Raw genomic sequence first — 16,880 nt, forward strand, 5'->3', positions numbered from 1 at the left:
ATTACACAATTTAGATGTCTCTCTAACTAGTATTATATTATGTACGTCTTAATACATACTACATAAGAATTAATAGTACTTATGTAAAAAAGGTTGGTTTTAAGTTTTTAGTTTAACTTCCAAATTAAGGTAATATTTGAAACTTAGAACTATTTCGGCTAAATATATCAATATTTACATGTTATGTAACCTATTATATGCTCTCAAAATAAAAAAGTTGATATGCTTGTCCTAAAAGAGAAATTAAAAGCACTTAACAATTTATGTTCTTAACAATGTCTGAATCTTGAGGAAAGTAAAGTTATTTCGTAACAAACGCATGCAGTAAAAATTTCTTAATTGTCTACTTATCAAGCATACCCTTACATAGCTTTGTAAGTTTTCCTAATAAATAATAAAATAAACTACTTTCAGTTTAAATCGTTTAATATCTCTAGTTAATATTTAAGGAATAAAATATGTACTATATTTTATGTGGTACGGAAATCTCTTCTGCTTGTTTGTTCATTGACAGTGAGCAAATTATGTCGGGCCACAGCGCCTATTTAAAAAAGGTGAACCCATAATGTTTTAACTCAAAAAACTTTTTTTTTTTTAGTTAATTACTTCATTTTTACTTTTAATAATACAATATTCGTGCACCATTTCACGATAGGTAGTCAAATTAAGAGTATATAAAAAAACTGTTGTAGCGCCCTGTCTTTTAGTCTATTGATCATATAACTAGAAAGGAATACATAATTGTATCTTAATATAACACCTAGACTACCTAAAAGTTTGAGTTTAAGACCTAGACTTCCTTTTCGCTGGAGATTTCGGCGTTTCAGTCTTTTTATTGTTCTGGAACAAAGGAAAGGGAAAAATTGTGATGAGAATTAATTTTATGAAGCCGTTTTATCCTCTGCAGACCAACGACCTTGAGGAACCACTACACCTTGCCACTACGCAAGATGGGAAAGGCTGAGGACTGACATTTAGCGATAATGTTATCGATGAAATAGTTGTGCAATTAATACTGAAAAACAAAAACTTTCAAACAACTGTAACTAGCGTAGTGATGTGTAGAAAATTTTATATATATTTTATGTCTTGCCTATGAATTTGCCGCTACCTTAGATAATAATAATCATTGAACTCACCTCCCTCCCTCGCTTAGCCCTCGGCTCGTCGTTTTCTTCTTTCTTTTCCTTTTCCACCTCTTTCTTTTCTTTTTCCGCTTCTTTCTTTTCTTTTTCCGCTTCTCTCTTTTCTTTATTTTCAGCTTCTTTCTTTTCTTTTTCCGCTTCTTTCTTTTCTAGTTTTTCTGCCTTTTCGGCTTCTTTCTTTTCCTTTTCAGCTTCTTTCCGCTCTTGCTTCTCAGCCTTTTCCGCTTCTTTTTTCTCTTTCAGCGCTTCCTTCCGTTCCTTTTCAGATTCTTTTTTGTCTTTCTTATTATCACCAGCTTTCTCTTTGATTTCCTTGCCCTCTGCTTCCCCCTCATCGCTGTTCTTTTCTGTGACTGCATCGGCCTTCTCTTCGCTACCATTATTTTCTGCTGGCTGGTCTTCTGAATTGTTTTTCTCAGTTTCTTTGACAGGTTCAGACTCTTCAGCGTTTGCGGTATCTGTGTCTTCTGTTGACGCAGATTTTTCTTCAGGAGTCTCTTTATTTGAGTCTACGTCATTTGTTTTCGCGTTTGTGTCGTTGTTTTCAGGTTTCTCTGCGTCAGTTGTGGTTACAGCTTCTTCGGTGACGGGTTGGTCTTTTGGCTCATCGGGCGTTTTGTTATTCTCTGGTTCAGCTGCTTTGGATCTGGAAGACTGGCGTTTGGGCGCTTTGGAGGGTGTGCTGTTTGCTGCAGCTGCTGCTTTCTTAGCCTTGGCTGAAAATTCAATATTAATATGTTAATTTATTGGAAAGAAAGCCGATGTTACAAATATTATGTATTTGTGTAAGTATGCCAATTCCCTGAGAAGTTAGTTAAACTTACAGACCAAGTAGCTTTTTACGCGAAGAGCTTTCATCGCCATAATTTACATAACATAAACTAAATAAACGAACCTGCAGCAGCTTTCTTCTTCTGAGGGGTCTCTGGGGCGTCGGCTACCTCTTCATTGGCCGCCTCCACTGCCGCCTTCATAGTGTGGGCAGTCGGCGTAGACATTTCTGCCGAAGAAATATAATGATTATTGCATGGACATTTCGGAATGAGTACAATGAACCTAAATAATCTACATACATGTCGCTGCATTGTGCTGAATGGTTATGGTACGTTTTTGACACCAATGGCGTGTATTTGTTTGTGTAAGTTAGGCAGATCATGACTATTTATGTTCTTGTGCCTAAGTACCTACCTCTGCTAGTTTATAATTAATGTCTAATCTGTATGTGATCTAATTGGATGATTTTTGCCTCGCACACCACTGCGCTACCCCACTCCGCACTGGTGTTTCATCATACTCGGTTAGATCATAATCAGGGATTAATTGTTGACTTTTGACACATCTGTCAAGAATTTAATATGAAAATGACGTATAATGGACAACATTTCATTTTCTTTACCCTATATTTTTATTAGTTATTCGGAAAGTTTATAGAAAATTAGTGGACCCGTATTTTTTTATTTTGTATATACATAAATTTTTGCATGTTATTTTTAACTTTAAAGTTAATTATTTTAAAACCGGAAGCAACGTCACATATTAGGCTCAATTTTTATTTTTGTCTATTGCCTGAGTCTTGAAAAAAAACATAAATGACACTGACAAGTGACAATTAAACTTTGTTTACATGCCAACCAACAAATGGGTCATTTTCAAATGACCTTGATATTTCTAATGATGGAAAGTAGGTACTTATCATGTAAAAAAATAAGCAGAAGCATTTTTTCAGCTGTGTAGGCGGCGGCATGCTCTGGGACATATTATATAGAGGTCATCTCTTAATAAAAAATAGTCAGAAAGTGTCAGAACAGAATTAATGAAAATGACCCAAATAAACAACAACGTCACGATAAAACGTCAACGTCAATCAAAAATGAAATTGACAGTTACTTTGTTTTTAAATCTATAGGCTTTGATCATCAAAATGCATCGCACCTGATGCATGACGTCATCAGCACTTTTTTACTATTTTATGATTTTCTCGAAAATGATACATCCAAAAAATACAAAAACATTTTTTTGTGGCCTTTAGAGCTAAATCTCGAAATGGTTTTCGATTTATAGCAGCTTTAGTTTTTTGAAATGTTGTCCATTGATGAACTAATTCCTTGTTATGATCTAACCGAGTATGATGAAACTGGGTCTAATAGTGATGCAACTAACCCAGTGGCTCATGCACCATCTCCAGTCGCTCGTCGCTCGAGAGCTTGGCGGTGGCCTTCTTGAACTGGGCCACGCGCGACGAGAAGTACTCAGGAGAGGCCTATGTAGCCTATGTACTACGAGCTGATGATAACAATGTTGATGAAACTAACCCAACGGCTTGTGCACCAGTGGTACCACGAAGGCTTTTCACCACGGAAACAAACACTAGACGCGGTCTATTGTGTCGTGTTTGTAACCGATACGCTATGCATAGCTAAATTACTTTGGAGACGTCATTGCATTGTGCAATGATGTAGTGGTATTTTCTGTACGTTTGAAATTATGGTACAATAAAATTAAAATGTTAATTTTCGAATCAATGTTTCCTGTACCTCGTGTGGAAGAATAAGATGATAATGATAATAATTGTATTGAATTGAAACTAACCCAGTGGCTCATGCACCATCTCCAGTCGCTCGTCGCTCGAGAGCTTGGCGGTGGCCTTCTTGAACTGGGCCACGCGCGACGAGAAGTACTCAGGAGAGGCCTATGTAGCCTATGCACTACGAGCTGATGATAATTGTGATGAGACTAACCCTGCGGCTCGTGCAGTCGTGCTAAGATGGCTTTCCACCAAGATGACAAACACTAGATGCGTTCTATTGTCCCCTGCTTGTCACCTACGCGCTAAGTAAAGCTACTTTGGAGACGTTTTTGCATATATAAAGTCTATTTTCAGTCTTAGATACTAATGTAAATGACAATCGACTTGGATGAACTGTTCAGAATCTGTCTCCGTTCAGAATTAGATACTAAATTGACAGATTCTGAACGGTACTTCAACAGTCGATTGTCCCGCGATTCAGAGACGTACAGTTCTCCCATATTAATAATGCGCATGCAAATCTTCGCAAACTGTCGTATTCCCGGAAACACCCGAATCATTGAATCGTAAGAGCACTTGCATTTTGATCCTTGTTCGAAAGAAATAGTAGTCAATATCATGTGACACATAATCGAAAACAATCTGGGCGGTCGGTGGCTGTCACCGATCAGTCAAGTGTCTCAAGGTCAAGATCAATATTACTTTTGTGGAATTATAAAGAGCTGCAATTACACATCGTTCTTGTTATTTTTTTCAAATGTGAATTTAATTTCAACTTTAATTATTTTTGACGATGCCATATTATGAGGCACATTTAAGAATAAAATATACGTCACATTGATAGACTTCACTTTGCCAATAAAGCCACACCCAAAAGACCAAGTTTGTAATTGTAATATTATTGTGAATGATCAGCGCTGTAAATACTTTTGAACTGAGATTTTAATGTAAACATTTTTATTAATGTGAAATAATCAGTGCTGTAAATACTTTTGAACTGAGATTTAAATTTTTTAATATAAACCTGTGTTTGAAATCCATTTCTCCTTATAATATAAACCTTGTGTTATTCAAACCTTCTTTCATCCATCTTTACATCAGCTTCAGTAAGACACTTGAAAAGTACCTACTGTAACATTTTCGAAGTAAATTTTAATATTATGGAATATTATGAATTATTGAATCAAATTTCGTTACTGATAAATCAATTATCTCTTTTAGCACCAATTACATAATTCTACTAAAATTTCATGAAGAAAATGCACTTAACCACTCTAAATACATAATAGTTTTCTAACGCTCGGGAATACGACCGTTGCCGAACATGACGAAGATTTCTATGTGCATTATCAATTTTGGGGAACTGTATTGGCGGAACAATCGACTATTGATGAACTGTTCAGAATCTGTCAATTTAGTATCTGACATTAAAAAACAGACTTTAGAAGAATAACATGATGATATTGACACTAACCCAGTGGCTCATGCACCATCTCCAGTCGCTCGTCGCTCGAGAGCTTGGCGGTGGCCTTCTTGAACTGGGCCACGCGCGACGAGAAGTATTCCCAGAAGGAGAGGCCTTCGGGGGTCACGAACAGATCCTGGGGAGAAACGTCGAGTTTAAAACAAATATTGTGTCAGACTATAGGATACAAGGATACAATGAATGAGAGGAGCAGGGGAGGGGACTGAGAAAGTTGGCGTATGATATATTATAAGGTAGGAGACATTACGATCAGGGGGCCTAGTACCTTTACGGTATTATACAGAATGTTGCACTGCTAATACTAACCCGAAACCTCCATGTGCAGCAAATTTTGACATTCTGATTTCATTTACGGGCTTAGATATAACATTCTGCACACGTAGGTTTCGGCTTAGTATCTTACCCTTTAGAAAAACCCTGTATAGGGTTGTTGGGATTCCACTCATATCTAGCATCTTTCACTTTGCCGTCGTCTATCAGCAGTCTTCGGAACTTAGCGGCTACTTGCTGCCGGTTACGTAAAGTAACTTCATGATTTTATACAGGGTGTAGTACCTTGATGTTGTGATACAGGTGTAGGCTATAGGCAGTCTTTACAAGTTAGTGGCTAGATAGGCAGCTAGTATCGTTACCTTGTTTCGATAGCGTAGCCATGTACTACAAGATGATACTTTAATGTTTCTATGTAGGTGTATATAATTACCTTGATGTTGTTATACAGGGTGTCGGCCATGGCCCGGATGGCGCCGGCCTTGGTGGAGAAGCTCAGGGCCTCCTCTTCACTCAGCTCCCACGAGGGTGTATTACCGACGTAGGCTCGCATGCGCTTGACTGTCTCCGCGCATGTCGGGTGTTTGAGCAGCATTAGCGGTTTCACTTCCAGTTCTGTCGAAAATGGAATAGTACTACTTTATTGATTGAAATATATTATGCTAAAATATATTTTTTATACAGTGGCAATTACACAATAGAAAGCTTTATCGCGATCGCGAAAAAATACAGTAATTTGGTCAGTCCTGTAGAGCGGTAGCAGTTAATAGGTAGCTTGGATTAGATCTAGCACATCTAGATGTGTGAACCCATCAACGTGAAGTGGACCAGTGTAATGGAAATAATCCAATGTTAGGAAGAAAGTTAAGACCATTTCATAGTATGTGCTCATATTGTGGAGAGTCCGCTCTAACTTACAAAAATGTTGTTTACTGCATTTTTTGTTATTGTCAGTTTGTCAAATAAGTGTTTGTTTATCTTTAAATGAAACATACCGGTAAGTTCATCCAACAGCTTCAGACACAGTTCAGTGTCGGCCTTTTCCAGGCTGAGGCACGACTTGATCTTGGCGTCCAGTTCGATCAGCCGCATCTCCGTCTTCAGGAACTGGACCCGGGACTTCTTCTCTTCTGTCGAGGAAGTAAATAAGTGTTTGATTTTATTAAGGCAGGTATTATGCATGATATTCTAACACAAGCGATAGTATAATTTGACTAATGAGCCTGTTTAAAAGTGTGTGGATAAAGAAAGCATAGTAATTTTAATGAAATAATTCTACCAAGTGACTGTTTTAGCATGCCTGGATAAAAGTCATCTGTGTGATAAAATAAACACACTTACTGAAATTATGTTTTAGACATGACATATTTTATCCTTTTATCCAAACATCGTGAAACAGTCACTTGGTATTTATTTTGTAAATTTTGTTACAGTAAAATGCTAATTTGTACATATAATTCTTACCTATTTCTCTTTCCTTGTCCAAGTTAGCTTTCTCCTCATCTGTCAGGTTGAGGTCCATCTCAAGTTGTGCCGCTACGGACTGCGGTGTGATGTGACCCTTTTCTGTAAAAGAAAGACAATAATATAAGTACATATGTATGTTCCAGATTCTATAGAATTCTTAAATGTAATAGTACTGCCGACTGCATCACAGTCTGACTCTACTATAAGTTGTGGATCTTATAAATAACATACACACACAAGTTCCGTAGCTTCGTTCCTGGACCCACCTATCTATTAAACTCATACGCATGTAAAAGCGCTTGGACGGCATTTTTAAGATACTATGGGCACATCACATACCCAGCTGTCCCTTGAGTGTGATGGCGTGCCTTGCCTGCGCGCGCGCCCACTGCAGCCGCGCCGCGTCGCTCTTGAAGCTGCTCGGCCGCGCCTGGAACAGCTTGATGCCCACGTACGTGCCTCCGGGCAGGCAGGTGATTAGCAGGTCCTCTTTGTCGCCGTCTGCTGTGGAGGTGGATATGGGAGAGATTAATTGTAGGTAGATTGTTAGCGGCATAAGTAGCAAATAGGTACACTTGATAGACTGTTAGCTGCATAAGTAGCATATACACTTGTGTACCTTGTCATACTAACAGTCAATGTTTGAATATAGGAATAGGTGATTTGTGAGTTTGATATGATATGTTTAACTGACAAGTAGCCGGTAGTGGCTGGATGAGGAATGCCGAGGACAGAGTGTTGCAATGTTATAGTGCATTATTACACGCTGATGATGATAACAGTCATACAAATAAAGTATTTATTTTCAATTTGCCAAGAGGATGGTATTCTAAAAGATAGTTTATAAGTGAACTTATCTTTGTTTAGAAGAATGGTCAAGTTTTTATTAATCAATTATCAGTTAATCGAAAAGCAAGACAAGTTTTTATGTTCTTATTTATTAGTTTTATGGTAACATGTTTAATTAAAATTTTTGAAATATTCAGTTAGATCTTCCGTTTGGTCGTATTCTTATGTAATGTTCGTTTTCTTTGGGATACATTTCCAGTATCTTATCAATTGCCTCAAGCTGTTCATTGTCTCCTAAAAAACAAGACATTTTGTTAATTTTTTATTTATAAGTAGTAAATTTTACTGAAAATTTCAATTGACATTATTTATTTCATACTTATTTCTTCGGCTTCAATGCTCTTATTTTCGAGTTTCTCTTTAATAAAATCGCGATACCAACGATTCAAGCCCATATCTCCTAATTCAGTAGACATCGCCACATGTTCCTTAGCATCTTTCTGTTTAGACACATTATCCACTTGAAATAACTTCAAGAATTCATCACCCACGGGTATTTTATGTCCAGAATTTTCTATCGCATCTTTGCCCTCGTCGTTTTTGGTAATTCCCAGAACTAAATTGACATTATCAGAGCTTTTCACATCCATATTCTTGTAGGTTTTATTCAAAGAGGTCACTGAACAAAAAGAGGCCATATTCTGAGTCTCGGAAAGGTTTTTTACGCTAGATGCGTCAGAAATATCAGTAGCTTGGGTGCAATTTTGAGGGCTTATCCATTCTTCATCATTTAAAACGTTTAGGGAACCAAATATTGCATCTCCTAAGTCAAAATCGCGTTTTTTAGGCTTAGATTTTGATGCTTTTTGTTTGTTTGTTGGTAGTTTTACTGGTGATGGTGTTGAATCTATTTTATCTTCTAGTTGGAGAGATTCTGATGCTTTATTCAGTAATTCTATTGACTTATCCAGAGGTGTGGTTGTAGAGCATATACTGTATTCACCATCAGTAGTTATGATCGTACTATCATTATTTTTGGTACATTTTACGGGCGGCGCAAAACTAGCTGGGCCAGATTTTTTTACGGGTGGTGTAAATGTTTTCGGTTTTTTGTTAGAATCCTTCTTTGCAATAGCTTGTTTTGGTCTTTTACCAAAAACAGGTACTATAGGAGTTTTTGCAACTTGTGTGTTTTCTACAACTTCTACAGATGTTTTTGATAGACTATTTGCTTTACTTTCCTCATCTGTGAATTTAGGTATTAATAAAATGTATTATTGTCATTGACATTATATTACGTTACGCATATTATATTATTGCATATTGAAGAGAACAAACAAAAGAAAATGTTGTGTATTTCATAAAACAAACCTTTAGTCATTTTAGTTGGAATATTTTTCGCATCGTTTGAATCGATTTCATTGATGAATTTCTCAACACAATCTTGCGAAGCAAAATTATCATCATACTGGCTAAACAGGTCTTGGCTAAATAGGTCCGAATCTTGAGATAAACTGTCCATAGTAATTTAATTAAATTACACTCAAGTTTAACAAGCGTATACGAAAAAAAATATAGAAACAAAATGCGCGGCAGAAAAATATTTGAATTTGGAACACAAAACAGCAGTCATTTGTTTTGTATTTTTTTGGCTATGGTCACCATTACTATACAGCCAACAATATAAATACATCGCACACTGCTAAATATTATTTTATTGTATTTTTCATAATACCCTGAGGGAAAATTCTCAAAGTATGTCAAAAAGCATTTTGGGAAATGGTAGGCACTTACCAGGTTCAAAAGGTTCCTTCAAGTCTTCTAGTTCTGTCTGTGATGAGAAAAATACAGCTTTAGTGATTATTCTGAAGAAATATAATACAAAATAGACGACTCAGGGGATTTTCATTCTGAACGATGGCTGTATGAGTGTTTATAATTTCGGACTGTGGTCGCCCTTATGGCTTTGAAAACACATCCTGTATACTGCATGTAAAATAAGCATTTATAAATAACTTTCTCACCTGAGTAATGGCAGTGTAGTGTTTGTTGTTTTTCTCGGCTGATGCGTTGTCGACAGTTTTAGTTTTATCTTTGTCCGCTGCCGGCGACGTACCACGTTTTTTCTTAGCGGCGGGCGCCGGCAAGGTGGCATTTTCTTCAGTCTGCTCATCAATGTATCTATTAAAAAACAATAAGAAATTAAAAAGAGTGGCATTATGAGAATATGTCCTTAGCCTCCTTCGTAAAAATAAACGATTTTGTTTTTCAATTTTAATAAATTGCTAGATATGGATAATATTGTATACAGCCAGTATAAAAAAAAAATGTAAGTCACAATCGCAAACATGATTTTCAACTTAAAAATCACATTTCGGCAGGTGACTTATTTTGTTTATGGATTGTGATTGCTGTAGTTTTTACTTCATAACCTACAAATACCATGATCAATCCAAATAGGTATGAAAAAATAAAATCGGTCACTTCTGTAAGGGTCAATTTATACGTTAGCACTTTAGAATAGAATAGAATATATCTTTATTGAACACCACAAATTAAAACATACAAAGAGAACTTATAAACTAGGAACAATGAACACTAGGCGGCCTTATCGCTAAGAGCGATCTCTTACAGGCAAACATAAAGAAAATAAAAGTAAATAAAATTTGAGGGCGGTGTACCTACTACCTAACTATACTTATAATATACCTAAATAAACCATACATACTATAGCTACATAAATACTAACATAACCTTTACCCCCTTATTCATAGAAAATTTATAGGACGTTTTAGCTATTGAACAAATTGTTCTTTGACAGGATCAAACAGTTCAATAGCTAAAACGTCCTATTCATTTTCTATGAATAGGGTGGTTAGTATCTGAGGTAAAAAAACAGACTTCAGCTTATACCATCACCTTTTCGGGCGTATCTTCCTGCCGCTCCGGCTGACCAGCTCCTCATCTCGCTTCTCCTCGTCATCCTCCTTCTCATCGGACTTGGCCTTCCCGCGCGGCGTCTTTGCTGCCTTGGCTGGCTCCTTGGCCGGCGTCTTGGCGGCTGGCTTGCGTTTCTGTGCGGAGTGGTCAATTTACATTTTAAATACATATATATTTTATTGATTTTACTGTTTATTTTTTTGTGCTATTGTGTATTTGTTTAACAGTACCCATCCTAGACGGAAATGACATTATTGGACACCTACAGCGTTTTGACAAGCAGTAGGTATATTTTTTTTGGGTTCAGTTCAAAGTAAATTGATCAAATCCTTACCTTTCCTTCATCAATGACTAAAGGTCCTTCATCCGAATCCTCTACAGTCTGGTCGTTTTGCGATGACGTTGTCTGAAATTAAGGATATTACCATAAAGTTAATAGAGAACTATACAAATCTAATGATTATCTATGGCATGGGTACAGCCAGGCAGAGAGTAGAAAAAGCTGGTGGTCTGATATTAATTGTGTTACTCTTTAAATAGAAATAGAATTAAAGAATGGAAGAAGCAATAACTACTTTTCAATTTGATATAATTTTATTGTTAGCCTCCTCGACAAATAATCCATTACACTCACAATGATCATTTTGGCATAAGCTCATACTGTGTGGATACTTGATAGGGCCAACACAACCTTATGTGTTGACCTTTTTAATCAGCATCCATGTTTTCCTTAATCAACAAATAATGTGCTAACAAGATGAAGATAGGAGCTTCTATAAATTATTGATTGAGAACATGTCTTCTGAATTCACAAGCAGTCCTTAGCCTGGCCTCATACTTACAGCTCGCCTGTGTCAGATCCATACAAGTTACATCAGATTTGCCAAAACAGTGATGCTGCTTGAGATTGCTAATAGCTACTGTTTGTTGGTAGTTTTTTTTTTTTTTTTTTTATGATTTTCCAAACATGCGATCAGTACGTGTACTATGAGCAGTTGTGTTGAGAGAGTTTGGCTTGGTAAGGTAGCCCTCCCACTGTCAGGCACCCTTTGTTATTTGCTTCCCCTTTTTATAGGTTATCCCATGTGTGCAGCCTCTTCAGGCGTCTGGTCTTAGGTGGATCGCTAAGCATTTGGGCAAGCTTGTTTTGATGGTGGGTAATCCTGTCCTTGTATCTTTTCGTTTTCATATTGATTTCCTCCTTAACTGTGTTAAGACCTAAGTATTCGTGGATATCTTCCATTCTTGAGAACCATGGGGCGTTTACTATAGCTTTGAGCACACTATTTTGGAACCTTTGTAGTATTTCTGTGTTAGATGTTTTGGCTGTTCCCCACAGTTCAATGCCGTATGTCCATACTGGTTTCAAAACACATTTATAGATTAAGGTCTTGTTTTCCACAGATAGTCGAGATTTCCTGCCCAGGAGCCACTCCAGAGATTTGTATTTATAGTTTAGTTGGTCTCGTTTCTGTTGGATGTGAGTCTTCCAGGTCTGTTTACGGTCTAAGTGGAAGCCAAGGTATTTCACTACATTACAATGTGGCAGTAGTTCTCCACCGAGATTTACTGCAGGGCAGTCTTGTTTTCGCAGAGTGAAGGTAATATGACTTGATTTCAATGCACTAGCTTTGATTCGCCATTCATTCATCCAAGTGTGGACTTTGTCTAGATGTGTCTGTAGTGTTTTCGAAGCCTCTACCCGGTCCTCGTTGGAGGTTAAAACCGCGGTATCATCTGCGAAGGTGGCTGTCATGACACTTTCTGATTCTGGGACATCAGCTGTATATAATAGGTAGAGTGATGGTCCTAGTATTGAGCCCTGCGGTACTCCAGCTTTGATATCATAGAAGCATGAGTAAGCATCATTCAGCTTCACATAAAAGATGCGATCTTCAAGATACGATTTTAGAATTGAATATAAATTGTGAGGTAATATTCTCTTCATCTTATATAGAAGCCCACTATGCCAAACTTTGTCGAATGCCTGCTGTACATCAAGAAACACCCCGGAGCAGTACTTCTTGTTTTCAAGAGCATTTCTTATGTGTTCACATACTCTATGAACTTGCTCAATAGTAGCATGGTTTGTACGGAAGCCAAATTGATGTTCTGGTATGCTAGAATTTTCACTGATACACTCATTGAGTCGTGTAGATATGACTTTCTCCAGTAATTTCGATAATTCTGGGAGTAGGCTAATCGGTCTGTATGATGAAGTCAAATGCGGTGGTTTCCCTGGTTTTAGAACCATAACTATTTGGGAGACTTTCCAGATGTTGGGGTAGTAGCCTGTTCTAAGTACTGCGTTAATTAATGCTGTCATATACATAATGGCTTTCTTTGGCAGGTTTCGCAATATTTCAGCAGTTATCAGGTCGAATCCTGGTGCTTTTTTCATTTCCAGGTCATGTATCACACGTCGAGTCTCTGCAGGTGTGCAACATCGAAGTGGAAGACTAAGTTGTAGGTCGCTTAATAGGTATTCATGTACTTCGTTATCTACACTGTCTGTTCCTAGGTCATTAGGTGTAAATACATCTCTTAAAAACTGTCCATAAGCTTCTGCCTTTTCTTCGTCTGTTTTCGCCCATGTTCCATCTTGTGTTTTGAGTGGATGTTGTGCTTGCTGTGGTTTATCGCGCGATTTGACAGCTTTCCACAGAGAATACTCTTTTTTTGCTGGATCAGTAGGTGTTAGGTTTTGTAGGTACAGGTTCAAAGTTTCATTTTCTGCATCTATAAGAACTTTCTTAAGCTCAGCTGCTGCTTTATTGAAAGCTCTTTTATCGTTAGGATGCCGACTACAGTGCCACACTCTTCGCAATCGACGTTTCTCCAATACTTTTTGTTTCACATGTATGGGCAGATTATTAATTGTTTTCATGGGTTTGGGGTCATTTGGTGTACTGGCTCTGGCAGCATTTTGTATGCACTTTGTTAATAATATAGTGGCATTTTCAATATCATCATCAGTCTTCAGTGGAATTTTAAGATCCAGATTTTTATTTAGGTATTGTTGGAAATAATCCCAATCAGTGCGATTATTATAAAGATAGGGATTTCTGGGTCTACTGATTATAGTTGTGCTCATGGTAAGTATAACTGGTGAGTGATCTGAGGTGGTATCATGGCAGTCATCAATATCCAAGAAGTAGGACTGAACCCCTTTATATATAAAGAAATCCAATAAGTCAGGTAATCTATTTACATCTGTAGGCCAGTAGGTTGGTCTGCCTGTTGTAATAGTTTGTAGGCGGTTGTTCGTTAGACAATGTTTAAGTCTCCGCCCTCTGGTTGTAGTCAGCCTGGAACCCCAAAGTATATTTTTGGCATTCCAGTCGCCTCCAGCTATAAATCTATTTCCCAGGGTTTTAAAATATTCATGAAAGTCGGTATCATCAGTTTCAGTGGTCCATCTCTTCTTTGGGGGGCAGTAGACAGACGATAATGTAATTTCACCCTGTTTGTCATGTACCATGATGGATGTGGCTTGTATTTTTGGAGTTTGATACTGTGGTAGTAGCTGATGCTTGATATTATCCCTTATAATTATTGCTGTACCAGCGTGTGCAGTATTATCTGGATGAGGTGTTTTATAGGTGATATATCCATTTAAGATCAGTGTTGTTTGTTCTGTAAGATGTGATTCAGAAATCAATAAAATATCAAGATTTTGCATCTTTAATAGTACCTCCACATCATATTTCTTGTCTAGTAGACCATTGGTGTTCCATGTGGCAAAACGGAGAGCCATCATTTGACTAATTTAGTGACAAGTGTTGTTAAGAGACCCATGAGGGTACTCATTTGATCTATTAGTCGATCTAGCTTTTCAGCTTGTTTTGATAGGATAGTTTCCAGGTTTATGGTGTTCCCCTGAGTTGTGGCTTGAGCATATGTCTTGTTAGCAGTTGGGTTTTTATTTGTATAGCTGTCGTGCATTGGTGGCTCTGCAGTTGTTGTTTCTTCTGTATTTTTAACTACATGTGTTTTTGATGTTTGCCTGGTACCAAACTTCCTTTTTTGGATTTCTTTGAACACTTTACATCCCTTATAGTTGGCCACATGATCTCCTAGACATAATGCACACTTAGGTGGATCTGTTTTATCTTTTTTTGGACACGCAGCTGTGTCATGACTCTCTGCACACTTCACGCATCTGTATGGTCGCATACAGTAATTCTTTGTATGACCATACTGCTGGCATCTCTTACACTGAGGTACTGTTTTTTTCTGTTTTGGATCTTCAATTGTGACAGAAGTGTGATATATATATTTCAGTTTTTTAATAGCATCTATGTTTGGGCCCGGAGCTAAATTTACAAACCAAGTTGATAGCGGAGTCTTTTCTGGGCCATTTGGGTTTGTTGGTAGTAACGTGGTAGTAACCCCACAGGCCAGGGATCGAACCTAGGACCCTTTACAACAATCAGTCACTAATGGTTAATGCTGTAGTACAATACTCACTTCATCAGCAGTAGTGGTCTCGGCCACGGTGGTGTCAGCGGCGGTGGTGTCCATCGCAGAGTCGTTTGCAGTCTCATTACCTTCGTCAGTAGCTGTTGTGTCCATGGGTTCCTGAAATTTAAAGTTTTTTTTATATATATTACAGATTGGTTGGTCAATGAAATGTTTGGGAGACAGATGATGGTGATGAAATTAACCAAAATATAGCCCTTCTATGGTAGTACTAACTTCATCTTCAAACCTTCAGAGGCCATTATCATTTAATGAATGCCTTCAACAATTAGGACAATTCTGTATGTTTTATAGATAGTATGCAGTTAAATATAAGCATTTGATGACCATCATGAGTTGCTAGAGGTTTTCTTTAATAGTCAGTCAGAATAGTGTTAGTTTTGCTGCTGAGGGCCAAGAATGCACCAGACATTATAAATAAAACCTTCAGTAGATATATGTCACTGTGGGACAGGCCTTTATGCCTCCTTATTCCTATGAGTTTAATAAGCAATTTGTTTACCTCAGGCGCAACCCCAATGATATCCTCCAAAGGAACATTGTTGGCAAAGTCATGTTCAATCTGTCGGGCGCCATCATTGAAGTCCTTCCTTTTCACAGTTTTCGTCAGAAACTTGTCTTTGTTCTCTGCATAGTCGAATATCTGGTTCGGTGGAAGGTTGGCACTGGAAATAGATTGAAACTTGAAAATTGCAAGAGTACATCAGGAGACTTCTTGGGTAATGTTTTAAAAATTTAGAGGAGCCTATTTCCATTTAAAATAAAATAGGAATGGAAAATGGCAATTTGTGATTGCTTGTTCGTAAATTACCCTGATGATTCTGACATTAAGTATTTTAATACAAAACAACAAAAATATTACTATGGGTAATGTTTTGGTGACAAAAATGTGTAGTACCTATGGATTAATGAGTTTCATTTACAGTTAATTAATTATACACATAATTGTTACTTACGTCTCACCAGTACCGTAGAAATACACAAAATACTTCTTTCCATTGGGCCGTTGAACCTAAAACATGTTTGAAATAACTTATTCATACAGATTTACACTTGAAACAAAAAGCAGCTATGCCAAACTTAAAGTAGGTATCATGTTGTCAGCTATAATGGCTAACAAGCTAGGTAATTACTTTACATCTTAGTTAGGACAATGATCAAAATGTGAGTATTTTCATGAGATAGAGTGGTAGTTACATAGTACCTAGTGGATAATGCTTCTGTTTTACGTTGATCGTATCGTAAGCGCTGCAAGATGCGTCGGTAGAAAATGTCTTCCCGCCAAACAATATAAACGAGCTTTTATTGATAAATATACACCGGTCTCGGCGATAAATAGCACTTACCCTCGCAGGCCAGGCTGGGTATCCTTTGACTTTGGCAAATATGAAGTCGCCGGTTTTATATTCTCTTGCCTTTTTCCCCATTTTGAATCAGAATACCAACACTGCCACTGATTGACAAGGATTTATGCCACTTCGAAACAATCACGATTCTGGGTAAAAACTGTAAGTAAAAACGATGTTCACTCGTTTATTTTGGTGGATACTATACTGCGCAGTTGTTTATTTTGGTAATTAAACTGTTATTCCAATAGAAATCTAGTAGACGCTAAAATACAAAAATCTAACCCCAAAACTCACCGCGGCTCAATGACGGAAAAGAAATAAACATGGCGTGTCCAATGTTGCCATCTAGAAAAAATATTAAAACGGACTTGAAAGATAAAAACCGGTACTTGTTTATTTACAAGGCATAGGACATCACTATGAAT

At 37.4% G+C, this 16,880-nt stretch overlaps 2 protein-coding genes across 4 annotated transcripts; both read right to left on the bottom strand.

Annotated features, from left to right (window-relative positions):
* Positions 1–408: 408 nt before the first annotated feature.
* LOC105388793 (PC4 and SFRS1-interacting protein) lies at positions 409–16,799 on the bottom strand. 3 transcript variants are annotated; one of them, XM_038112180.2, is made up of 17 exons: positions 16,750–16,799; positions 16,453–16,612; positions 16,063–16,118; positions 15,609–15,771; positions 15,095–15,205; positions 10,959–11,030; positions 10,604–10,758; positions 9,709–9,865; positions 9,479–9,515; positions 7,235–7,399; positions 6,893–6,994; positions 6,424–6,558; positions 5,862–6,043; positions 5,147–5,273; positions 2,041–2,145; positions 1,140–1,861; positions 409–840 (listed from the first exon to the last, which is right to left on the bottom strand). In XM_038112180.2, exons 2-17 carry the CDS (start codon positions 16,531–16,533, stop codon positions 784–786), a joined length of 2,427 nt encoding a protein of 808 aa, XP_037968108.2. In that variant the 5' UTR covers positions 16,534–16,612; positions 16,750–16,799; the 3' UTR covers positions 409–783. The 3 variants fall into 3 exon arrangements, with proteins under 3 accessions (XP_037968108.2, XP_037968101.2, XP_037968096.2); XM_038112173.2 differs by having other exon boundaries at positions 16,738–16,753; XM_038112168.2 differs by lacking the exon at positions 16,750–16,799 and having other exon boundaries at positions 16,453–16,731.
* LOC105388766 lies at positions 7,815–9,270 on the bottom strand. Its single transcript, XM_038112194.2, has 3 exons — positions 9,056–9,270; positions 8,064–8,930; positions 7,815–7,978 (listed from the first exon to the last, which is right to left on the bottom strand). The coding sequence occupies exons 1-3, from the start codon at positions 9,204–9,206 to the stop codon at positions 7,878–7,880; spliced, it is 1,119 nt and encodes a 372-aa protein (XP_037968122.2). The 5' UTR covers positions 9,207–9,270; the 3' UTR covers positions 7,815–7,877.
* Positions 16,800–16,880: the final 81 nt, after the last annotated feature.

This window comes from Plutella xylostella, chromosome 2 (assembly GCF_932276165.1).
Source record: "Plutella xylostella chromosome 2, ilPluXylo3.1, whole genome shotgun sequence".
NCBI classification, from domain to species: domain Eukaryota; kingdom Metazoa; phylum Arthropoda; class Insecta; order Lepidoptera; family Plutellidae; genus Plutella; species Plutella xylostella.

Coding starts and splice junctions, on each gene's coding strand:
- LOC105388793 (XM_038112180.2), bottom strand. CDS start 16,533: ATGGGGAAAAAGGCAAGAGAATATAAAACCGGCGACTTCATATTTGCC. Junction 10,759..10,958: donor TAGTCATTGATGAAGGAAAG/GTAAGGATTTGA, acceptor CACTCCGCACAG/AAACGCAAGCCAGCCGCCAA. Junction 2,146..5,146: donor GATGGTGCATGAGCCACTGG/GTTAGTGTCAAT, acceptor TTTCTTCGGCAG/AAATGTCTACGCCGACTGCC.
- LOC105388766 (XM_038112194.2), bottom strand. CDS start 9,206: ATGGACAGTTTATCTCAAGATTCGGACCTATTTAGCCAAGACCTGTTT. Junction 8,931..9,055: donor TCCAACTAAAATGACTAAAG/GTTTGTTTTATG, acceptor CTAAATTCACAG/ATGAGGAAAGTAAAGCAAAT. Junction 7,979..8,063: donor CATTGAAGCCGAAGAAATAA/GTATGAAATAAA, acceptor CTTGTTTTTTAG/GAGACAATGAACAGCTTGAG.